Source organism: Oryctolagus cuniculus, chromosome 6 (genome assembly GCF_964237555.1).
Source record: "Oryctolagus cuniculus chromosome 6, mOryCun1.1, whole genome shotgun sequence".
NCBI classification, from domain to species: domain Eukaryota; kingdom Metazoa; phylum Chordata; class Mammalia; order Lagomorpha; family Leporidae; genus Oryctolagus; species Oryctolagus cuniculus.
The window spans coordinates 436,820-461,883 of NC_091437.1; the positions used below are offsets into that span (position 1 = coordinate 436,820).

Here is a 25,064-nt window from a genome sequence, read left to right on the forward strand (position 1 = left end):
GTGGGGGGTCCCTTAGCTCAGGACTGGGGTGCACATGCAAGGCGAGGGCCTCCCTGGCCAGATGCCAGGGCGAGCCCCAAGAAACCACGGGGCTGGTCCACGTCCCTGCGAAGGTACCGCGCCAGGCTCACTCCTGCTATTAGCTCTGCAGCAGCGGCTGGGACCAACTGCCCACTCCACCCCCGCAACACAGAGAAGGGGTGCCCAGCTGCAGGAATCCCCACCCCCGTTCTCCACTGTGCAAATAATTTTTAAAAATGTATTTGAAAGGCAGAGTTAGGCAGAGAGAGGTTTTCCATCCACTGGTTCATGCAACAACTGGAGCTGGGCTGATCCAAAGCCAGGAGCTTCTTCCGGGTCTCCCACGCAGGTGCAGGGGCCCAAAGACTTGGACCATCTTCCACTGCTTTCTCAGGCCATAGCAGAGCTGGATCGGAAGTGGAGCAGCTGGGACTCGAACCAGCGCCCACATGAGATGCCGGCCTGCAGGTGGCAGCTTTACTATGCCACAGTGCTGCCCCGTGTAAATGTTTATAACAAAAACATTGCTGCTGCTCAGTTAAAATCCATCCCTGTTGCTGGTGCTATGGCACACTGGGTTCAGACAGTTGATGCCAGAAATGGGCACTGGTTCGAGTCCCAGCTGCTGCATTTCTGGTCCAGCTCACTAAAGGCCTGGGAAAGCAGCGGAGGAGAGTCCAAGTGCTTGGGCCTCTGCCACCCATGAGGGGGACCCGGATGAAGCTCCTGACTTCGGCCATTTGGGAAGTGACTCAGTGAATGGAAACTCACTCCAACTCTGCCTTTCCAATAAACACATCACCCGTGATGTGCCCCACTTCCTGGTAACGGGCTCGTGACTGGGCCAGTCTCTTCTGGTAACCCAGGACCCTCAGGGGAACGCCCTGGTGCCCGGTATCAGGGAGTGGGCATGGCTCCTGCTGAGGCCTCACCTCGCAAGGGGGAACCTCTCTGGGGCCCCTTCTGTAGGAGTGCTGATCCCACTCACCCTTGTTGCCCCCATGGCCCTGTCGCTTGCTGGGGACTCCATCCCAGGAGCCTCTCACCTGGGCCACTGAGGAGTGCGCGGTGGGATGGGAGCTCCACCCGGAAGCCAGTGCCTCTCAGCCTCCAGGGTGCATGTCCACGTCTTGCCCGACACTGCATGGGCAGACTCCCAGGGCCTTCCCGCACAGCACGCTCACACAGAACCACCAAACTGCTCGAGGTCTCGCACATGGTGTGGAACAAGCCAGGCCAGCTCCCTGTGGGGCTCACCGCCCCGGAGCCTCCTGTCTTCCACGGCTCCCTTGGCCAGTGGCTGTACGCATGGGGCAAAGAGCAGGACCACGGATGGTGGTGGACATCTGTTTAATGTGGGAATGCTTTCCTTAAAATAAATAAAACAGTAAGAAAAACCCTAACCTTAACACAAAAACAAGCCTGGATTCTGTGAGCCTGGGGTGCCGGCAGCGGGAGGGCGAGCAGTGGCTCAGGGTCCCGCCACACCCAGGACCTGTTCTGCTCCCTTGAGGCCTTGTGGGCTGCCGACTCCACAGTGCCACAGCACCACACCCGGTGCAGGCTGGGCCCTCAGCCAGCCTCTCCCACGCAGGGGGCCCATGGGCTTTGGGGGCCAGGCAGCCAGCAGCTTGGGCAGGTCCTGGATTGCTTGCTCTGTGCAAGGCTCACGACCCCTGTGAACCGGCAGGCACCAAGCAGCACCCACGGGGTGGACAGAGCCCACAGCTGCCCGCCGCTTCCCTGAGCGCGCTTGCAAAGGCGCCACCCCGGCCTCCCTCTGCTCACAGGACTGCTGCTTCCGGGGCCGGCGAGGGGCCAGGTACGGGCCCAGGTCACTGTGGAGCAGCGAGCTCCCCTGGCCCGGCTTTCGGCCGGCAGATGGTCATCGGGGTGGGGCTGCTGGACAGTGGCGAGAAGAGGGGCCGCAGCGTGCCCGAGAAGGGGGTCTGTGGGAAGACGAAGAGCAGCGAGCCGTCGGTGGCGCTGTAGAAGGACAGCAGGCCGGCCTCGTAGTCCAGGAAGACGCCCACGCGGCGCGGCGGGTCCCGCAGCGGGGCGAAGGCACGCTCGGGGCAGGTGTAGTAGCTGCCCAGGAACACCAGGATCCAGAACCCGTTGCCCACGCTCAGCTCGCCCTTCTCCTTCCTGTCCACGTTGTCCCTGCACACGCCCAGGGCCCAGCTGGCACGGTCCCCAACCTCTACCTCCCAGTAGTGCCGGCCCGAGCTGAAGCGCTCCTGGCCCAGCACGCAGGGGCCGGGGTCGAAGCGCTCGGGGCTGTCGGGCAGGGGCTGCCGCAGGTCCCCCCGCTGCACACTCCGCCTGTCCTCAGACAGGACCAGCTCAGGGTTGGCAGTGTCTGGGTCCAGGGTCACGTCCCCTGCGGAGAGAGGCCAAGGTCACTACCACTGGTGGCCTTGAGCCAAACACCCCTCCCCACACATCCAGCCACAGCTCAGAACCTTCTGGATGCCAGGTCATGTTTCACCCCCAGACAGCTGTCTTCCTCTCTGCCTGGCTCCAAATCCCGGCCACTCCCAGCCACAGGGAGACCACCCTCGGGGTCACAACCCTGACCCCACCTAGCTCCCTGCTACGTGCAGCTCCGACACGCAGTGTGGCCACCAGTCTGAGCCAGGAAACGGAGTTGGTTTTGTCCCTGGCTCCAGACACCTCCCCGAGCCCCACACCAACCTCGGAAACGCCGCAGGGTGTCCAGCAGCCCTGGGACCCTGCACACCGTGCGCAGCTCCATGGGCACCACCTCTGGGGGCTGCAGCTTCACGTCCTGGACCCTGCAGGGACAGCAGGTGGGCTTTACCTTCCCGGCCAGCAGCCAGCCCCGCCCTGCTCCCTGCCCTGGAGAGGCCGGGGTCGTACCTGTGCAGCACCTCCTTGACGTCCTGCGGGGAGACACAGGGGGGTCAGTGTGGGACCTGTTCCTGCCGCCCAGCCCGCCACACGGGAGTCCCCTCCATGTCCCACTCCAGACCAGAGTGTGCTGCTGCCGCCACCCCAGGCCCTGCGACTCTACTTAATCAGGTGTTCCAAGATGCAACAACCAGGTCAGTAGGGCAGGGGCCCTGACCAAGGTGGCCGAGTCCTTCTAGGAAGTCAGGACACACAGAGGGGGATGCCGGTCAGCACGGGCACACTCAGGGATGGGGGGCGTGTGCACAGGACACATGGGAGCACACAGGGAGGAGGGTGCGGGTGCGCAGGACACGGGAGCACACTCAGGGAGGAGGAGGCGAGTGCACAGGACACATGGGAGCACACAGGGAGGAGGGGGCGGGTGCGCAGGACACAGGAGCACACTCAGTGAAGAGGGGGCGCGTGTGCAGGACACGGGAGCACACAGGGAGGAGGGTGCGGGTGCGCAGGACACGGGAGCACACTCAGGGAGAAGGGGGCGCGTGCGCAGGAGGTGGGAGCACACTCAGTGAAGAGGGGGCGCGTGCACAGGACACATGGGAGCACACTCAGGGAGAAGGGGGCGCGTGCGCAGGACACGGGAGCACACTCAGGGAGGAGGGGGGCGCATGCGCAGGAGATGGGAGCACACTCAGGGAGGAGGGGGGCGCATGCACAGGACACACGTGAGCACACTCTGGGTGGAGGGGTGTGTGCACACAACATGGAAACACAGAGAGGAGACAGCATGTGCAGAGGACACACAGAGGGGCACCCATGAGCACATTCAGGGTGAACTGTGGTAAAGGCGGGTTCTGCTTCTGCCATACACACACACACACACACACACACACACACGGGTATTCACGTGCACGCACACACACGCCCCTCTCACTGAATGACACCCTGCTCTGCCTCAGGGTGTCTCAGCCCCTGCTGAAGGTCTTCTGTCGGGGTGGGCCTCGAGCACGAGTGGACAGAACATCCTTTCTTTGTGAAACGCTGGATGTGCGAGCACCCAGGACAGACGCACAGCAGGAGCGCTGAGTGACACCTGTGCCCAGGCTAGCAGGCGTGCACAGGAGGCAGCAGCCAGCCCCGGCCTCGCCCACAGACGCAACCAAGCATGTCTGCAAACAGCCCCGTCACTGTCCCCGAAGGACTTGTGCACGGCTGAGCACAGGCCGACACAGCGCCGTGAACACGGCCCCTGGAGCCAGGAGCGCCTGCACCGTTAAGCAGGGCCACAGTAACGACCCTTTTTCCACACGCGGGCTCTGGATGCTGCAAAGGCTGGTGCCCCCTCCCACTGTCCCAGCCCCACCAGGACCCCTCCCAGGAGGGACAGTTCAGCTCCCCTGCCTTCTGGCTCTCAATCCTCAGGGCCAGGACCCCCAGCCTGTGGGCAGCGCGTGCGCACTGGGGGTGGGGCCGGCTCACCTGCAGCAGGCCCAGGGCGGGCAGCTGGCAGCGGCCCTCCAGCTCGGCGATGAGCTGGGCCAGCTGTGCACTCTGCTGGCCCAGCCGGGCTGCGCCCTCCCGCAGCCGGGGCAGCGCCTCCAGCTCCTCCTCCTCCAGCTTCTGCAGCAGCCGCTGCTCCTCCTCGGCCAGCAGGCGGCGCAGCCGCTCAAACTCGCCCAGCACGTTCTGCCGCTGGCTGTCCACCATCTTCTGCAGGCAAGCAGGGAATCCCCCCAACATCTAGTCCCTTACCACCACCAAGGCACGCCTCGAAGGGGAGAGCATCCCCTCGCCCCCCTCCCCAAGCGGCCCCGCTGGCCCCCATCTGCCTCGGCTGCTCAGGGCAGGGTCCCAGCTCCCAGCCCCGGCACCTGCCTGCCACAGGGCGCAGGTCTCCTCAGCCTGGGCCTGGAACAGCAAGGCGTCCTCCATCTGCTTCCGCAGGTGCTCCAGCGACTTCTCCAGCTTCCCCTGGGGACAGGACAGGCCGCACCTGAGACCCCTGCCCAGCAGCCCTCCTGCACCCGACCTCCTACCAGAGGACAAAGCGAAACGTGCCCTTCTTGCCACCAAAGCCGAGACCCCTAGCCCCTCCCCCATGGTCTTTCACTCCCCAAATGGCCGCCACGGCTGACGCTGTGCCGATCCATAGCCAGGAGCCACGTGCCTCTTCCTGGTCTCCCATGGGGTGCAGGGCCCAAGCACTCGGCCCATCCTCCACTGCCCTCCCAGGCCACAGCAGAGAGCTGGCGTGAAAGAGGAGCAACCGGGACTAGAACCTGGTGCCCATATGGGATGCCAGCGCCACAGGCGGAGGATTAACCAAGTGAGCCACGGCGCCGGCCCCATCCCACACGGTCTTTAAAGGCCATCTTCCCAGATCCCAGGCCTCAGCCCCGCCAGCCTCTGTGAGGACCCAGGGACCCTCCAGAGCTGAGCAGGTTTCCTGTTTCCAAGCTGCCTTCCCAGCCCTTTCTTCCAGCTTGGCTCACAAGGGCCTGGGCCTGTGGACCAAGCTGCTGATCACACGCTAGGGTCTGCGTGTTCGTTTCCCTGGGGACCACAGAGCCCCTAGCACCACGGGCAGTGTTGAGGCTGGGCCCCTGGGGGAAAGGCGCTGAGGCAGAGCTGCCCAGGTCCTAGCTCACAGCTCCCCCCTCAAGGCGGCCAACTCCTGTCCAGCAAAGCTTCCACCTACCAGAAGCCAGCCTGGGTCACACAGTGGCCACAGCCCAAGGACAGGGTCTGATTTTGTCCAGAGCTGCCTGGATGGCTCGGCCACAGAGGGCATGGAGGGGCCCTGCCCCAGGCCCTCCATAGTGGCCTCAGTAATAAACCAGGAAATGGAGCTCGTTCCCAAGCCACCTGATGGAATCCAAGGAGGAGTCGTGGGAGCCCCGCCTGGGGCTGGGACTGGTCCCGGGCCCCTGGTGGGAAGTCTGTTTTCCTGGGCTCCCGGCCCAGAGAGCCCTGCAGACCAGCAAGCAGCTCTCACCCCTCACCAACCTTGGACCCGTGGCCTCCGGGACTGGGCACCCAGCTCCCAAGCTGCCCAGGCATGGTGCTTCCTTGTGGCACCACACATGGACCAAGACCCCAGACCTGCCCAGTCTTTGCAGCCTGTCCTAACAGCCCTGGGGTGCATGTGCTCCGGCTCTGCTTCCTTGGTCCCAGTTCCCCCAGCTACTCCTTCTCAGCCCCACGCCAGGGGCCAGCGAGGGTCCTTCAGACAGGACAGCTTATGCCTCAGCTATTCCTAAGTCTCCCTAAGGGTCCGTGGCCGGACACCAAATGTGGTATGTGCCCACCATGGGCCCTCCCTGGCACTTGGATTGGCCGACTATTGTCTCTAGCCAGGACCAGCATGGGACCAAGGTGCTGCGGCTTGGGGAGTTTGCCCAGGCAGCGGGGACCAGGATCTGCGGGCAGTACACCCAAAGCACCAAGGATGTGTCCAGCTGCTCCGCTGTCCCTCGCTGGGCTCAGTTCTCCTCATGGGGTGGGGAGGGGCCCTGGCAGGAGCCTCAGACGGGGGTCCCAGTCACCGGCCCTGGTGAGAACTTGGGTCTGATCCCTCATTATCCCGACCCCAGGGAACACAGCCTCGCCAGCCGCATCTCACCCGCCCTCCACAGCTGTGTCCCCATGAGCAGCAGGACAGGAAGCGTGATGCGCTCTCTGTGCCTCGAACGGGTCAGAGAGGATTCACACCCTGGCTGTGCCAGCAAGTGTGGACGCCACAGCCTTGGTGCAGGCCCAGGCCCTTCTGCCCCCGGCCAGTGGCAGAGAAAACTGGGGCTCTGCCTTGGCTTCCTCATCCTGGGCCTGGTTCATCTCAGCACAGAGCCCATGGGACTCACAGCCAGACTTGCGGGGGCAGAACTAACTTCCCAGATCACGGGGTCTGAGGGTGGTGGTAAAGTCTGCTGGGGCTGGTTCAGGGGCCACCTGGGACAGCCACATCCCATATGGGAATGCCTGGGTCGTCCCAGCTCCATTCCTGATTGCAACTTCCTGCTAATGCAGCAGCCGGTGACGGCTCGAGGACCAGGGGCACTGCCACCCATGTGGGAAACACAGATGGGGCTCCTGGTTCCCAGCCTAGGCCTGGCAGTCCAGGCTGTTGTTGGCATTGAAGTAAACCAGAAAATAAGAACTGTCTCCCTCTGCCTTTCAAATAAAATTCCCAGAGAAACGGGGAGAACAGGACCCATCAGCCCCTTCCCTACTTGGTAAAGAGGGTGCTGTTGAGAGGATCTGGACTCCAGTCTGCTCACTGCCTGCCTGCAGGCCAAGGACGGGTCCAATGCTTACCAATACCCCATTCCCAAACAGTCCCCTGCCTACAAATCAACCCCATGGAGAGTCCTGTGCCCACAAATACCCCACTCAGGAAGGGTCCTCTGCCTACGAAGACCCTCCCTGACCAGCTAGAGTCTGCTACCAGTTACGCCCCCACTCCCCAGGAAGGGTCCCCTGCCTACAGTGCTCTCCCTCCCCAGGAAGGGACTCTGACTCTGAATACACCCCATGAGGACTCCTCTGCCTACAACACCCCATCCCCCATGAAGAGCCCTGCCTATGAATACCTACCCTGCCCAGGAAGAGTTCTCTGCCTATCACAGACCACCCAGATAAGTCCTGTGCATAAACACCCTCCCCCGTGTAGAGACCCTGCCTACAACACAACACCCTCCCCCGTGTAGAGTCCCCTGCCTACAACACAACACCCTCCCCCCGTGTAGAGTCCCCTGCCTACAACACAACACCCTCCCCCCGTGTAGAGTCCCCTGCCTACAACACAACACCCTCCCCAGCATCTACCAATACCCTGCCCCCCGAAGTTTTTTGCCTACCAATACCTACCCAGGAAGAGTCCTCTGCCTACCAATACCAGCCCAGCCCAAGAAGAGCCCTCTGCCTAGGAATCGCGCCCTCCCATAAGGAGCCCCAACCCACCACAGGAAGAGTTCTCTGCCTACCAACACCCTTCTCAGGAAGAGTCCTGGGCCTACCAATCTCTCTTCTCCCCAGGCAGATCCCTCTCCAGATAAATTGTCTGCCTCCAATACCCCCGACCAGGCAGAGTCCTCTGTGACCCAAAATCACCCCCATAAACAGCCCTCTGCTTAAAAAGACGCTCCCTCCCCAGGAAGAGGCTCTGACCCCCAATACACCCCTCCCGGAGAGTCCCACCTTCCAACACCGCCTCTCCTCAGGCAGATCCCTCTGCACTACCAGCACCCCAGGAGGAGTCTACTGATACGCCCCAAGGAAGAGACCTCTTCGTACCAGTACCCCCATCAAGTAGTCTGCTCACAACCCCCCCAGCCCCCTTCAGTCCTCCAGCTGCCAAAACAGTCCTCCCAGCCCCTGCAGAGTCCCTGCCTACAAGTATACCCCTCCCCAGGAAGAGTCCTCTGCCTACCCAGGGGATTCCACCACACATTCCTGCCCTCGGGAAGTTTCCAACAAGACCACCAGGCCCAGGACGGTCCTTTTACCAGGGACTGCTGCCTCCACTGAGGAAGAGTCCTCTACCAATGACCTCAACCCCAGGAACGTCCCTTACTACCAAGGACTCACCACGAAGAGTCCTGTTGTGCGGAATCTCACAGGAGTCCCCAAAGAGTTACAGAGCACTGCTAACCCCCCCACCCCCTAAAAAAAAAGAGAGAAAGCAAAACCAAAATGGAGTTCCTTAAGCTAGGGCACTAAGCACCAGACACTGCCCAGACCATCTGTCAGAACAGACACAGGAGGTGAGGTCTGATAAGGACTGGGGGACATTACATCATAAGCAGCAGCCAACCAGCTGGCTACTGCACTACTGCACCCTCACTACTGCACCACGAGTGGTCACACCCAGACACCATCATCTGGTTGGTGACACCCCAAAGGATGAGCCTGTGATTGGTGACACCCAGGGCACCTACACCGCCCACCTACCCCAGAGAGGGGATGAAAAGGCGAGCCTCACCACTGCTCTCATCCCCTCGGGGACACACACGGCTCAGTGTGAGTGATGGTCGAGTGGCTCCGACTCATCTTGTGAAACTCTGCCCAAGTCTTCGCTGACCAAAACTCTGCTGGCCACTCCGCTGGAGCCAACCTCGCCTAGACATCCCAGCCGCTGCCAGAGCTGACACCGGAGCTGCACTGGACTTCTCATCAGTGACATCTCCATCCCTTCACTGTCCAGTCTACTGCCCAGAGTGCCAGGCATCCCACGACCCCTGCCCGTAAGTGACTGTTTCAAGAGCCGTCTTGGGAACGGAGACTCTGGACTTTGACTTTGGTGACCGTGGCAGGAACCTTGAGAACGCAGCCTTCATATTACGCCCTTAGCCATGAGTGTTCAGACTGATTATGCTTTTAAGCTTTATACTTACAACTATTGCTAGACATTATTGGAGACTTCCTTACTCCTAGATGTGTGTTATGACCTGTGGACTGATGACATATTGAGTGGTATTGACCTTTAGATGTACGCATTGAATACGTATTGAGTGGCATTGCAAAATAAGTTATATTGAAAAGACTATCACAATTCTGTGATTCTCCCCCGTCCGATTCTCTGACATGTCCATTGCATTAGCCTTGTGGAGATGCGTGACAAGTGGCGCTCGAGACAGTGTATGGCAGTCACGAAAAAAGCAGTTAAATGCTGGAAAGACTGGAATAGCAAATGGCATGCATTACAGCAATTAGTGCTACACATAAATTACACAAGTGTGTCAGACAATTAATTTCGTTGGCAGTTTTAATTGTAATAGCATTTATAGTAGTAAACTTAATAGGACATTACATGTTCTGCCAAGAACTTTACAAGACAGGAAACGGAACTAATTACGTAACACAGCAATAAATTACACAATTTGTATAACAGACCTCTTACATGGCGGATGAATTGGATAGAAAAGAATACACAGACATTTAGAAAGACAAATAACTAAACAATTAGAACAATTCCAAACAGCCAATACAGTTAAGTGGTACTTCAGAAAGAAGTATATAAAATTAATATATCAGCTAATAACATGACAGCAAGTAAAATAAAAAATATATTTAGGAATAAAGGAAAAATGAAACATAAAATACCAGATGACAGGGGCCGGCGCTGAGGCGAGCAGGTTAAAGCCCTGGCCTGCAGTGTCGGTATCCCATATGCGCACCTGTTCAAGTCCTGGCTGCTTCTCTTCCAATCCAGCTCTCTGCTATGGCCTGGGGAAGCAGTAGAAGCTGGCCCAAATCCTTGGGCCCCTGCACCTACATGGGAGACCGGGAAGAAGCTCCTAGCTCCTGGCTTTGGATTGGCGCAGCACCAGCCGTTGCCACCATCTGGGGAGTGAACCAGCGGATAGAAGACCTCTCTGTCTCTACATCTCTCTGTAACGCTTTCAAATTAAAATAAATCTTAAAACAACAACAACAACAACAACAACAACCAGAAGATAGTAAATGGAAAGAAATTGAAGGAATAATAGAAATTAGTGTATGCTACTAGAGGAACTAATATAGAAATTCCCTTGATCAGCCCAAATGTTGTAGAACCAATAACAGAAAGAACACGACCTAAAAAGAACCCAGCAATCATAACAAAAATGTAGACGATATAGATAAGGACAGGAGAAAGGCAAAGAACTAGTAACTAAAACCCTAAATAGGAGAAATGGAGACCAAGAGGAATAGGAGGTTTTACTGGTAATCCGTAAGGTCACAAAAACTCCGAAAAAGGACAGAGAGGACAACTCAGAAGAAATAAAAATGAGACCGTTCAGTAGATTAGAATTTTGGCAAATTCATAATGAATTTGCACAAAAAGAGGCCTCAGATGGAGAATTCTTACTGAACCTATGGGACAAAGGAGCTCATGCGATCAGAGTAAGTGGAGAAGAAATGAATACCATGGTGTCAATGGTAGATAATGAAAATATCTGTGATTCCTTAGTGCTAGAAACTACAGAAGGCAGAGAGAATACTCTATATTAGGATGCGTAGCTAGAGCGTACAAAAGGGTATTTCCTTCAATGGACTTAGGAAATTTTGAATCACAAATAACATGGACAACACATCAGCAAGCTATAAAAATATTCAGGAAATTAGGCATTTACTATATGATATATCATAAGATAGTGCAACATGCCACTACAGGCAGATATAATTCCACAAATTAGGAGAATGCTTATAACAGGAGGGCCAGAGATACTTAGACTAACATCAGACTACAAAACATGGACACACTACAAGATGCAGTAAATTATTTCAAAGAGGCAAAAGAGCTAGATGGACAATGATCATTCACATTTAATACAATAACATGGCCTAAAGAACGGGGAAACAAAAACCCCTCCACTCGTGGGGCCCCTAGAGGAGGGTCATATCCCCTAGGCCCCAGGAATTTTCAGAACAGGTAATACCCATACAAATACACATACAAACAAACTAGAAACCACAATAGACAACAAATGAGCACAAACACCAAGGGGAAGAACACGACACCTTATAGAACACAAACATCATACAGAACAAGCCCAAGGAACCAACCAAGGAGAATAGTACCACAGCAGAGAACATACCAAGGAGTAGGCAGTAAGCAATGGAGAAGGCAACCAATAAACAGAAACAGTACTTACAGGCCACAGTACACACAATATCAGGTAAGATAATAAAACTAATAAGCAAACAAGAATAGGCTATATATAAACTTAGCATTATCAGAAAAAGAGACGGAAATACCAAAAGGATATCAATTTCTTATAGATACAGGAAGTCAAGTAATAACAACAGGAGTAAATTATAAGATTAACAAACCTAATCATAATATAGTAGAAGTAGCAAGCATAAGTACACCAGTAAAATGGAAAACTATGTTCTTATACTTATGGAATAGGCAAATAAGACCTATAAAAATAAGTATCAGAAGTACCATATAATATACTAGGAATGGATAAAATCCCAAATATTCTACCCTTATGGATAAGAATAAAAGCAATAAAAGGGTGATAGACAAAATCCAGACAAAAGGACCCCCAAAAATATAAAAGAAGTCCAACAATTAATAGGATTATTTGGCTATTGGAGGAATCACATACGATACCTTAACCTAATACTGCATCCAATATATAAAATTACATGATAAGCACAGGATTTTATGTGGACAGGAGAACCAGAAAAAGCATTACAGTTATGCAAACAGAATATAAAAGAATATAGCAATTTGCATAAGTTTAAAGAAGACACCATTATAGATATAATACATAAAAATGGCTATGGAACTTGGGGAATTTATAATAATACATCAAAACCCCAAACTGTAGGACTTTACTGTAAAAGATTTCCATTTGTGGAAAACAGATATTCATTATTTGAAAAAACTGCCTGGACAGCTTATGAAACACTAAAAATGACATCCACCATGACGATAGGAAAAATGACCCTACGAACACCAATCACGTTAAAGGATTGGATAAAAATGACACCAAAGGAAACATAAGGTTTAGGACGGGAAAATAAAGTTTTAATATGCAATGGTAGCTAAAACAATTTTTTGAGGAAAATCAACAAAAATAGCAACTTATAAAATCACTGAAATCGTAGCCTAAATACCTATAGCCCCAATACCAGATATCCCTACAATAAAAAATAAAAAAGAACTTAGCAACAAGGGCACTGGAATATAACCATGATTTACAAAATGTATGGTTTACAGATGCAACTGGCACAGTGGATAAAACAGAAACAAAGTGGAAAGCAACAGCTTATAACCCTAGAGAAGATATACTATTAACAAAACTAGGGAAAATACATCAGTACAACATGCAGAATTAATAGCCACAGAATTAGCCAGGCATTATACTAAAGAACACAATTTTTTTTTTTTTTTTTTTTTTATTTTTGACAGGCAGAGTGGACAGTGAGAGAGAGACAGAGAGAGAAAGGTCTTCCTTTGCCGTTGGTTCACCCTCCAATGGCCGCCGCTGCAGCCGGTGCACCGCGCTGATCCGATGGCAGGAGCCAGGATCCAGGTGCTTTTCCTGGTCTCCCATGGGGTGCAGGGCCCAAGCACCTGGGCCATCCTCCACTGCACTCCCTGGCCACAGCAGAGAGCTGGCCTGGAAGAGGGGCAACCGGGACAGAATCCGGCGCCCCAACCGGGACTAGAACCCGGTGTGCCGGCGCCGCAAGGTGGAGGATTAGCCTAGTGAGCCACTGCGCCGGCTCCTAAAGAACACAATTTTAAAACAATACAAATCTATACGACTCATTGTGTGTGGCGAATGGCCTAGCTATATATGGTCAGGTTAACAGAAAATGACAGATTATAGGATAGATGGAAAAGGCTTGTGGGCCAGAGATATTGGGAAAAATATAGATGAGATGGCTAAAGAAATAAAAATAAAAGTAACCCATGTAGATGCACATGCAAATGAAAAGCATGAGGTAAGCAGACACGATGATATTGTAGGTAAACCCTCAAAAACAACGCTTATGAAGTTACAAGGAGAATGGCAAACAGAACAGTTAGGGGTACAAAACTAACGTTAAAAAGGCAATGGAAGACAACAAAGCCAGAAGAAAAACATGAAAGACACCCACACCACATCTTACAAATACACGCCCAACTAGGACATGCAGGAACTCATGCTTGTAGGAGTGGTTCCAAAAAAGGAATCTGAAGATCGCATGGAATGACATAAAAAAGGCAATAAGGGCACGTATAACTTGCCCAAAAATAAAATTAAGATTCAATCTCTATAAAATGCCCGACACACAAATGGAATATAAGAACTTTACTTATAGAATACAAATAGATTTTATAGGCCCACTAACAACATTTAGGAATATGTATGTATGCACAATGGTAGACACATGCACAGGACTGGGAATGGTTAACAGCTACAACAAATCCCATACAGTACTGAAATGGATCTCAGCTTACGGCATCCCAGTGATAACAGAATCAGATCAAGGGTCAAATTTTACAGGCAACTTAGTGAAACAAATGGTAGACTGATTAGGATTACAATGGAACTATCATTTATCATATAACCCCACTGCAGCAGGCAATATAAAAAGATGGAATGGGACTTTAAAAAATGAATTATACAAAGGAGAAAATTTAAAGACAGCCTACGTAAAGCAGTAATGGAAATAAACAACAGTCCTAGAAGGACTAGACCATCACCTGTAGAAGCAGCATTAATACAACAAATGCCACAAATACCACAAACCTTATTAGATGCTAACAAACCAACACAGGACAAAGTATACGATAATATTCCATATAAAATTAGGATAAGAAGCAGGAAAAATGCAACTATCAATCCAGCTGAACCAGTGGCAGCAGGACAAGGAAACACAGTATGGACTATCAATGAGAGAGGCATGTTAAAACTTACAAAAATCAAGATATACATTAGTAAAGCAGTATATACAATATCTGTTCTCTTACAGGTACATGTAAATCTATCACGGGGAATTCCAACATAACATCAAATAAAGAACAACTACATGAACTACTACATGTAGTGAAATAAAGACTACAACAACCACCTCACCATAAAGGACACCTATTCCTTAGAAAATGGCGTTAAAACATACAGGAAAAGCATAATAAGATACCTACCACCCAAACATTAATGAAGCTAGCTACAATAGCAACAATATTATCCAAAACCAAAGGTAGTGACAGTTCTCCTCCCACACCTGCTCAGAACTCGATGTAATCATACCATTTCCAACCAAAAATTATATAGATGCAGGAAAAATCGTTGATAGGTGGAGCTATTATTATTACAGGAACACATTGTTCCATATGGCCCAAATTTTCTCTGCAAGGTATAGACATTGTAGACAGCCACCTTTGTCAGTGTATAAACAGAATGTGTGCACAAAAATCAACAGCCTTTGTATACACAGGCAATGCCACAGCTGAGAAAGAACTTCTAAGATCAATCCCATTCACAATAGCTACAAAAACAATCAAATACCTTGGAATAAACTTAACCAAGGACGTTAAAGATCTCTATGATGAGAATTACAAAATCTTAAAGAAAGAAATAGAAGAGGATACCAAAAAATGGAAAAATCTTCCATGCTCATGGATTGGAAGAATCAACATCATCAAAACATCCATTCTCCCAAAAGCAATTTATAGATTCAATGCGATACCAATCAAAATACCAAAGACATTCTTCTCAGATCTGGAAAAAATGATGCTGAAATTCATATGGAGACACCTAAAGCAATTTTGCACAACAAAAACAAAGCCGGAGGCATCACAGTACCAGATTTCAGGACATACTACAGGGCAGTTGTTATCAAAACAGCATGGTACTGGTACAGAAACAGATGAGTAGACCAATGGAACAGAATAGACACACCAGAAATCAATCCAAACATCTACAGCCAACTTATATTTGATCAAGGATCTAAAACCAATTCCTGGAGCAAAGACAGTCTATTCAATAAATGGTTCTGGGAAAACTGGATTTCCACATGCAGAATCATGAAGCAAGACCCCTACCTTACACAAAAATCCACTCAACATGGATTAAAGATTTAAATCTATGACCTGACACCATCAAATTATTAGAAAACATTGGAGAAACCCTGCAAGAGACTGGCACTGGCAAAGACTTCTTGGAAAAGACCCCGGTGGCACAGGCAGTCAAAGCCAAAATTAACATTTGGGATTGCATCAAATTGAGAAGTTTCTGTACTGCCAAAGAAAATGAAGAGGCAACCGACAGAATGGGAAAAAATATTTGCAAATTATGTGACAGATAAAGGATTAATAACCAGAATCTACAAAGAGATCAAGAAACTCCACAACAACAAAACAAACAACCCACTTAAGGGATGGGTCAAGGACCTCAATAGACATTTTTCAAAAGAGGAACTCCAAATGGCCAACAGATACATGAAAAAATGTTCAGGATCACTAGCAATCAGGGAAATGCAAATCAAAACCACAACGAAGTTTCACCTCACCCGGGTTAGAATGGCTCACATACAGAAATCTACCAACAACAGATGCTGGAGAGGATGTGGGGAAAAAGGGACACTAACCCACTGTTGGTGGGAATGCAAACTGGTTAAGCCACTATGGAAGTCAGTCTGGAGATTCCTCACAAACCTGAATATAACCCTACCATTCAACCCAGCCATCCCAGTCCTTGGAATTTACCAAAGGAAATGAAATTGGCAAACAAAAAAGCCCTCTGCACTTCAATGTTTTTTTGCAGCTCAATTCACAATAGCTAAGACCTGGAATCAACCCAAATGCCCATCAACAGTAGACTGGATAAAGAAATTATGGGACATGTACTCTATAGAATACCATACAGCAGTCAAAAACAACGAAATCCGGTCATTTGCAACAAAATGGAGGAATCTGGAACACAACATGCTGAGTGAAATAAGCCAGTCCCAGAGGGACAAATATATGTTCTCCCTGATCGGTGACAACTAACTGAACATCAAAAAGGAAACCTGTTGAAGTGAAATGGACACTATGAGAAACAGTGACTTGGACAGCCCTTGTCATCACTGCTGATGTACAATTTAATACTTTATCCCTTTTAGTATTTTTTTTTGTTCTACTTAACACTATTGGTTGAACTCTGTAATTAACACACAATTATTCTTAGGTGTTTAAAGTTAATTGAAAAGTGATCTCTGTTAAATATAAGAGTGGGAATAAGAGAGGGAGGGGATGATGTACAATTTGGGACATGCTCAAGCTGACTTGCCCCAAATGGTAGAGTTAGAAATGTGCCAGGGGATTCCAATTCAATCCCATCAAGGTTGCATGTACCAATGCCATCTCACTAGTCCAAGTGATCAATTTCAGGTCACAATTGATCATAATGATAGGTTTAAGAGTCAAAGGGGGGCCGGCGCAGCGGCTCAATAGGCTAATCATCCATCTTGTGGTGCTGGCACACCGGGTTCTAGTGCTGGTTGGGGTGCCGGATTCTGTCTCGGTTGCCCCTCTTCCAGGCCAGCTCTCTGCTGTGGCCCGGGAGTGCAGTGGAGGATGGCCCAAGTCCTTGGGCCCTGCACCCACATAGGAGACCAGGAGAAGCACCTGGCTCCTGCCTTCAGATCAGCGTGATGCGCTGGCCGCAGCGGCCATTGCAGGGTGAACCAATGGCAAAAAGTAAGACCTTTCTCTCTCTCTCTCTCTCCTCTCTCTCTTTCTCTCTCTCTCTCTTTCTCTCTCTCTCCTCTGCCTGTCAAAAGAAAAAAAAGAGTCAAAGGGATCAAACAAACAAGACTAGTGTCTGCTAATACTAACTGATAGAATAAAAAAGGGAGAGAACGATCCAACATGGGAAGCGGGATACACGGCAGACTCATGGAATGGCGGCTAAATGTCCTAAATAGCACTCTGGCCTCAGAATCAGCCCTTAAGGCATGTAGATCCAGCTGAAGAGCCCATGAGACTGTTTTAGGGATGGAAAGCCAAGATACTCTGGCAAAAACAACAACAACAAAACCCTAAATGAAAGATCTCTGTGAGTGAGATCCCAGTAGAAAGAACGGGGCCATCAAAGAAGGAAGTACCTTTCCCTGAAGGGAGAACTTCCACTTTCACTATGGCCTTGTGGAAATAAGATCAAAGTCGGGGAGCTCAGGGGGCTTCCATGGCCTAGGCAACTCATGAATAGACCCTGGGGAGATTGCTGACACCTTACATAAGAGTGTCAATTTGTTAAGTCAACAACGGGAGTCACTGTGCACTTACTCGTCATGTAGGATCTCTGTCCTTAGTGTGTAGTTCAATGTGAATTAATGCTATGACTAGCGCTCAAACAGTATTTTGCAAACTGATGAAATCTTTACTTAATATATACTAAATTGATTTTCTGTATATAAAGATAATTGAAAATGAATCTTGATGTGAATAGAATGGGAGAGGGAGCGGGAGATGGGAGGGTTGTGGGTGGGAGGAAAGTTATTGGGAGGAAAAAGCCATGGTAATCCATAAAATGTACTTTGGAAATTTATATCTACTAAATAAAAGTTAAAAAAAAAAAAGAGGAATGTGAGGACTACTACAAAGCTATAAAACAAATACCTCCAATAGCACATAAACCATTGGAGGACATAATAACACAAATATAATGGATAGTAACCCCTCAAGATGCATATATACAGAACTCTAAAGGAACACAACCGGAGGCGTGGCAATATATCTACTCCATGCCAGAACAATGCAAAGCACAGAATGAGACCCATGAACCATGCAACCTGTAGGTAATGTAATGTACTACACATATGAGCAAGCAGAAGCAGATGATGTCTATTATTATAAATCGTCCACAGAACTCAAATTCCTACCCTTGTGCTTTGCACCAACATTACAGCAAAGAGCATGCTTAGACAAAAGGGAATAGGACCAGATGAATCTTGTGAACCCACCCAACAACTCCAACTACACAAACAAGAGCCCCAACTACAACATCAGTCCCACAAACAACAACATGGCCTACTCCGCCAACAGCTGACTCAGTCTCAGTGACATCTTTTCAACCAAGGGTAAAAACCCACACGTGTGATAACACAGATATCCTATTTCAATGCCCAGCAGATTATGGGACAAACTTCCCAACAACACTCCCAGGGACAACACTACGACTTGGTGCACATCAGGCTTTCCCAAGCTTCCATATTATGCAAAGTTCAAAGTAATCGATGGCACCTCAGATTATAAAGTAGGAAACATATCATTCCCACCAGTATCAACCTGGGCAAATATCATGGCCTTAGGAATCAATACATAGAAGTTCCCACTAATAATAACAGACCCAACACAACAACCATACCAGATAAATAGTGCATTTAAACTCAATCCTAAAAGAATATACAGATGCCAACACTAAGACTTGCTGTGCATGATAACACTAGTGTAGAAAATATTAATGGGAGAATAACAAAGAAAATAAAAGCTAAAAAGGGATTTCGTTGTTTTGAATATCATACAAAAAATAATGAAACACTTTTTGGCACTGAAGAAAAACACAAATTCTGGAAAACAGCAGAGTATAAAGCCAGAATAAAGTTATTAAGTGAAACAGTAGGAAATAAGACAATTGACATAGACTGTACTGCACACATTTCAATTACACAAAGATAATGGACATGGATTGGAATTTTTTAGCTATATCCCCATAGAAAAACTACAAGGGAAGTATAAAAATTAAAAGTACAATTGGACAGATAGGTTCATAGTAATGAATGCAACAACACTGAAACATAAGGCAACAAGACTAATAAAATATAATCAAATGAAAGACCCATCTTGTAGACCAGCTGAACCTATTTGGTGGATGTGTGACACATTAATGACAGACAATAATACTCTGGCTTTTGAAATACTAATGAATATGGACAACAAAGACAACTATTACAATACCATACCCAGATAGAGGTAAAGGTTTTAAAAAATAAAATAAACCCAATTATAGTCACAAACTTTATCAACACTGTTAGAAACAAAGATAGTGGCAGGAAAAATGTGTGAAAAGGCTCTAGAAGAAACAGTAAGGTACAAAATAAAAAAGGCAAATAGAGACATCCAATGGTGGATAACAGCAGGGATGGATTTTACAAACATCCCTCGGAGATACAAAATCCAGCATACTAATCTACCATATCACTTTTATATGCTGCTACCCAAATGGAATGAGCCAGATAAAATAATACAATAAATAATACAATATGACTTTATAGCACCCTCATTAATGAGGACCTCAAGGAATGGTAGATACTGGAGGACATAATAACACAAATATAATGGATAGTAACCCCTCAAGATGCATATATACAGAACTCTATAGGAACACAACCGGAGGTGTGGCAATATATCTACTCCATGCCAGAACAATGCAAGATAACATATACATACCCCCTATGGATTTTAATAAATGCAACAACACTATGCCTTGCATTATTGATAGAGGAGGCATAAATGGAATATATAAGCTATACCCAGCACATCACACAACAGGATGGAAGTTAATGCACACACCCCCAGAGAATTAGAAATATCACCAGCACCATATACAATACCAGACATGAATGCACCAGTACAATTGACAACACAACCAATACTGCTAAAGATGTGCGTCACAACTGACGTGGCAATATTCTCAACAGCCTTAAACAAAAGATGTCCTGAAGCTGAATGGCTTACACCTATAACCATATAGAAGGCAAGCCAGATCAGCGAACTCAAGAAGGGAAATAATAGAATGGATAGCAACAGGAGGATTGGCACTAGGAGAAATAGCAAATGTAAAGGCAACAGAGGACCTAGATGTACATAACTAAAATAGAAAATATTAGAGCTAAAGAAATACAAGAGTTGAAAGCCATCTCCAAATCCCTGCAATAAATGAAATTTGACATCATGAACAAATCATCCTCTCACAAATCCTACATAATTTGAAAGACCAATCAGACTTATATGCAGAAAGATAAAAAATTAAAGAGCAAAGATTAGACACATTATTTAGAGAACATGAATGCAATGAAATACAAATGTTAAAACAGCAAGCATTGACTGACATACGACAATTACTTAATACAGGGAAAGGAGAACACACACACACACATACATAAATTCTATTAAACCCAAATGAGGGGCTGGCTGTGGCGCAGTGCTGTGGCACAGCAGGTTAACACCCTGGCCTGAAGCGCTGGCATTCCATATGTGTGCCAGTTTCAGTCTTGGATGCTCCTCTTCCGATCCAGCTCTCTACTATGGCCTGGGAAAGCAGTAGAAAATGGCCCAAGTGCTTGGGCCCCTGCACCCACATGGGAGACCCAGAAGAAGCTCCTGGCTTCAGATCGACGCATCTCCGGCCTGCTGTTACGGCCATCTTGGGAGTGAACAAGCGGATGGAAGACTTCTGTCTCTATCTCTTTGTCTTTCAAATAAATAAAGCTTAAAAAAAAAAAAAAAAAAGAAAAATCTTACTGTAATGAAGTACAATGTAAGATCTCTATCATTAAATTAATATATACCCATATGCATATGGCTTACAGATCTAGGCTCTTACACAAAAATAGGGAATAACTTTATACAACCATTAAGAGGAGGAATAATAATAAATGGGACAAGTATACCTATGGAGGCACTAACCCAGTTGCACCCATGACTTACTGTATAACCATGACTTAAATATACATCACACCAAAAGGCCTTCAATTAACAATTACCATTACTATTCTAGGACAACAACCATACAGAGCTCACTGGGATATACAAAATGCTCGACTATATTGTACAACACACCCAATAATCCTACCAAACCATGATTATATGGCAATAACAATAGAAGGAAAACCGTTACTACAGACCATACACACCATGGAATCATGGAATTGATAAAAGAATGGAGAATACATCACAGTAGAACGTAACTCCCACAACCCATATTTTTGGGAACATATACAAAAAGGAAATGGGAAAGTGGTTCAATAGTGGACCACCAGAATAACTCGAATTGCTCCTCATGACGTCCATCGAAGGAGAGACATGGAGAGCCAGGGGTTGGACCATGGGGAATTCCACAGGAGTCCCCAAAGAGTTACAGAGCACTGCTAACCCCCCCACCCCCTAAAAAAAAAGAGAGAAAGCAAAACCAAAATGGAGTTCCTTAAGCTAGGGCACTAAGCACCAGACACTGCCCAGACCATCTGTCAGAACAGACACAGGAGGTGAGGTCTGATAAGGACTGGGGGACATTACATCATAAGCAGCAGCCAACCAGCTGGCTACTGCACTACTGCACCCTCACTACTGCACCACGAGTGGTCACACCCAGACACCATCATCTGGTTGGTGACACCCCAAAGGATGAGCCTGTGATTGGTGACACCCAGGGCACCTACACCGCCCACCTACCCCAGAGAGGGGATGAAAAGGCGAGCCTCACCACTGCTCTCATCCCCTCGGGGACACACACGGCTCAGTGTGAGTGATGGTCGAGTGGCTCCGACTCATCTTGTGAAACTCTGCCCAAGTCTTCGCTGACCAAAACTCTGCTGGCCACTCCGCTGGAGCCAACCTCGCCTAGACGTCCCAGCCGCTGCCAGAGCTGACACCGGAGCTGCACTGGACTTCTCATCAGTGACATCTCCATCCCTTCACTGTCCAGTCTACTGCCCAGAGTGCCAGGCATCCCACGACCCCTGCCCGTAAGTGACTGTTTCAAGAGCCGTCTTGGGAACGGAGACTCTGGACTTTGACTTTGGTGACCGTGGCAGGAACCTTGAGAACGCAGCCTTCATATTACGCCCTTAGCCATGAGTGTTCAGACTGATTATGCTTTTAAGCTTTATACTTACAACTATTGCTAGACATTATTGGAGACTTCCTTACTCCTAGATGTGTGTTATGACCTGTGGACTGATGACATATTGAGTGGTATTGACCTTTAGATGTACGCATTGAATACGTATTGAGTGGCATTGCAAAATAAGTTATATTGAAAAGACTATCACAATTCTGTGATTCTCCCCCGTCCGATTCTCTGACATTCCATTGCATTAGCCTTGTGGAGATGCGTGACAAGTGGCGTTTGTGACACCTGCGAATACCAATGATCCCCGCCCAGGAACGTCCACTGACATTCCACCCCAGGATGAGTCCTCTGACTACCAATGACCCCCAACAGAAAGTCCTCTGTAGCAGGACCCCAACACTCCCAGAACAAGTCCTCTGAAGAGCAAGGACTCTCCCTGCAAGGACAGTCCCCTGACTACCCCTACCACCCAGCAAGAATGACAGCTCTGATAACCAAGGACCCCCCCCCAGGCACCGTCCCCTGACCATCTATGATCTCCCCTCCAGGCATGGTCCCCTGACTACTCCCACCCCCACCTTCCCTCCTGGAAGAGTCCCCTGACTACCTAGGACCCTGCCCAGCAGGAAGAGTCTTCGGAGTACCAAGGCCCTCCCTTCACAGGCAAAATCCCAGGACTACCACAACTCTCCCCAGGAAGCGTCCTTAACAACCAACACCTGCAGAAGTATCCCAGCACCATGACCCCTGTTAAGAGATTACCAGGCTCTCCCCCTGGAAAGAGACCTGACCCCCAACCATCTCCCTGCTGTAAGTGTCCTGTGCCTATCACGACCTCCAGGAAGACTCCTCCCAGGAAGAGTCCTCGGACAGGGCCCAGCCCCCAGCCCCCAGGTGCAGTCCCCTGACTATCAGCAACCCCCTCCAGGAAGTCTTTTAAAAAACGTAAGATTTTATTTTTAATTGTCTGAAAGAGTTTGAGAAAGGCAGAGAGACCAGAACTTCCATCTGTGGGTTCACTCCCCAAACGGCTGGGGCTGGGGCTCGGGCAGGGGCAGGGCCAGGCCGAGGCCAGGAGCTTCTTCCAGGTGTCCCAGAGTGCAGGGGCTCGAGCGGCCACTTCTGCTTTCCCGGGCACATTAACAGGGAGCGGGCCTGGAAGTGGAGCGGCCGCACTTGAACCCGCGCCCATAGGAGATGCCGGCACTGCGGGCGACGGCCTTCCCCGCAGCGCAGGCCCCGGAGGAGTCTTACGACTCCCCACGATCCCGTCAGGAAGGCGGCTCTCCCGTCACACCCCCTCCCCAGGAAGAGCCCGCAGACGACCAAGTTCAGCCCCAGGGTCTTGCCGCTTAGGAGAAGCCCTCGAGCGCCCTGCCCGGGCCCCACCACGGCCTCTTCTGGAGTTTTTGGGGATTGCTTCCTGCCTTCATCAGGTCAGCTCAGGAGGGCGGCGGCCGCCCCGTGCACGAGCAGGGGCCCCCTGCTCTGACTGAGCAAGCGAGGACGAGGGCGGCAGGAAGCCGCGTACGGACCAGCCAGGACTGGGGCCGCGCCGACACCTGCGCCCCCTCGGCCTTCGGGCGCACGGCTGCCCCCATCAGCGGAGCGGCCAGCGCGCTCCACACCTGGCTCGGGGGGGGGGGGGGCGAACCGGGGCGGGACAGCGAGGGGCGCGCGCGCGGGGATCCGGGCGCCGGCGCCGGGGGCTCGCAGAGCCCGCGCGCACGTACCTTGAGGTCGTCGGCCGCGTCCTGCAGCGGCCGCACGCGGTGCGCCCAGTGCTCGCCCGAACGCTCGCAGGCGGCGCACAGCAGGCGCAGCTCGTCGCCGCAGAAGGCGGCCAGCGGCTCGCGGTGCGCGGCGCATACGCCCTGCGGCACGGGCGACGGCGGGTGCAGGCGCCGCGCCATCTCGGCCATCTTGGCGAGCGGGCGGTTGGGCCGCAGGTTGCGCAGCGCCGACAGCTCGCGGCACTCGGGGCAGGCGTACGGGCCCTCGGGCTGGCCCCAGCAGCGCCGGATGCACTCGCGGCAGAAGTTGTGGCCGCAGTCGGTCATCACCGGGTCCGTGAAGTAGTCGAGGCAGATGGCGCAGGTGGCCTCCTCCTGGAGGTTGGCCGACAGGTCCGGGGCGGCCATGGCGCGCTCCCAGTCGAGTGGGCGGCCTGGGGCGCGGGCGCAGAGCTGCGGGCGGCCGGCGGCAGGGAGAGCGCCCGCGCCGGAAGCCGGAAGCCGGAAGCCGGAAGCCGGAAGCGGCAGGGGCTGCTGGGTGTTGTGCCTTTTTTTTTTTGGAACTACCCGCTTTTGCCTCCGATTGGTCGCGGCCTGTCACGTGGTCCGCGTGCGGGGCGGACCCTGGGCAGAAGGCGCAGGCGCAGCGGCGGAGCCCTGGGCGGTGGGGCTTACGACCCCCGGACGCCGGTGTTGGGGTGATTAAGACGCGGTCCGCACGGCCGGGTCCCCGGGCGCCAGGGTTGAGGGGTCGGCGCCCCCAGACGCTAGCTTTGGGGTGAAATGCGGGCTCGGCCCTCACCGCGCCCCGCCGTATCCGCGTCCGGTGCCGGCCGCCCTGGGCCGCGGACGGGGCCGTGGGGTGCTGGAGACGGAGGAGGGAGACCCCTAGCTGAGGCTGGCGTCTCGGGGGTTTTGCCCCTGGTGTGCGGCTCCGGGAGGCCCGCCGCGGCGCGGGTGGACAGCTCTAAGGCTTCTTATGGGGTCAGGCCTTCCCACTTCCCCCTGTGCGCAGCCAGGGCTGCAGGAGAGGGTGCACGGAATTGAGAGATCACCCCCAAGCCCCAGGAATTCAGGAGCCAGGGCCTCACCTGTGTTTCCAACAGGGGGC

At 50.9% G+C, this 25,064-nt stretch overlaps 1 protein-coding gene across 2 annotated transcripts; it reads right to left on the reverse strand.

Annotated features, from left to right (window-relative positions):
- Positions 1-1,354: 1,354 nt before the first annotated feature.
- On the reverse strand, positions 1,355-24,469 carry TRIM11 (tripartite motif containing 11). Of its 2 annotated transcripts, none has more exons than XM_051842392.2 (6): positions 23,954-24,469; positions 4,774-4,869; positions 4,378-4,605; positions 2,905-2,927; positions 2,719-2,819; positions 1,355-2,404 (listed from the first exon to the last, which is right to left on the reverse strand). In XM_051842392.2, the coding sequence occupies exons 1-6, from the start codon at positions 24,359-24,361 to the stop codon at positions 1,857-1,859; spliced, it is 1,404 nt and encodes a 467-aa protein (XP_051698352.1). In that variant the 5' UTR covers positions 24,362-24,469; the 3' UTR covers positions 1,355-1,856. The 2 variants fall into 2 exon arrangements, with proteins under 2 accessions (XP_051698352.1, XP_051698351.1); XM_051842391.2 differs by having other exon boundaries at positions 4,378-4,608; positions 23,954-24,468.
- Between the last annotated feature and the right edge of the window lie 595 nt (positions 24,470-25,064).

Excerpts from the sequence above, each read along its gene's own strand:
- TRIM11 (XM_051842391.2), bottom strand. The coding sequence starts at position 24,361 with ATGGCCGCCCCGGACCTGTCGGCCAACCTCCAGGAGGAGGCCACCTGC. Across the intron at positions 2,820-2,904 it reads GTCAAGGAGGTGCTGCACAG|GGTCCAGGACGTGAAGCTGC; the intron begins GTACGACCCCGG and ends CTGTCCCTGCAG. Across the intron at positions 2,405-2,718 it reads CACCCTGCGGCGTTTCCGAG|GGGACGTGACCCTGGACCCA; the intron begins GTTGGTGTGGGG and ends CTCTCTCCGCAG.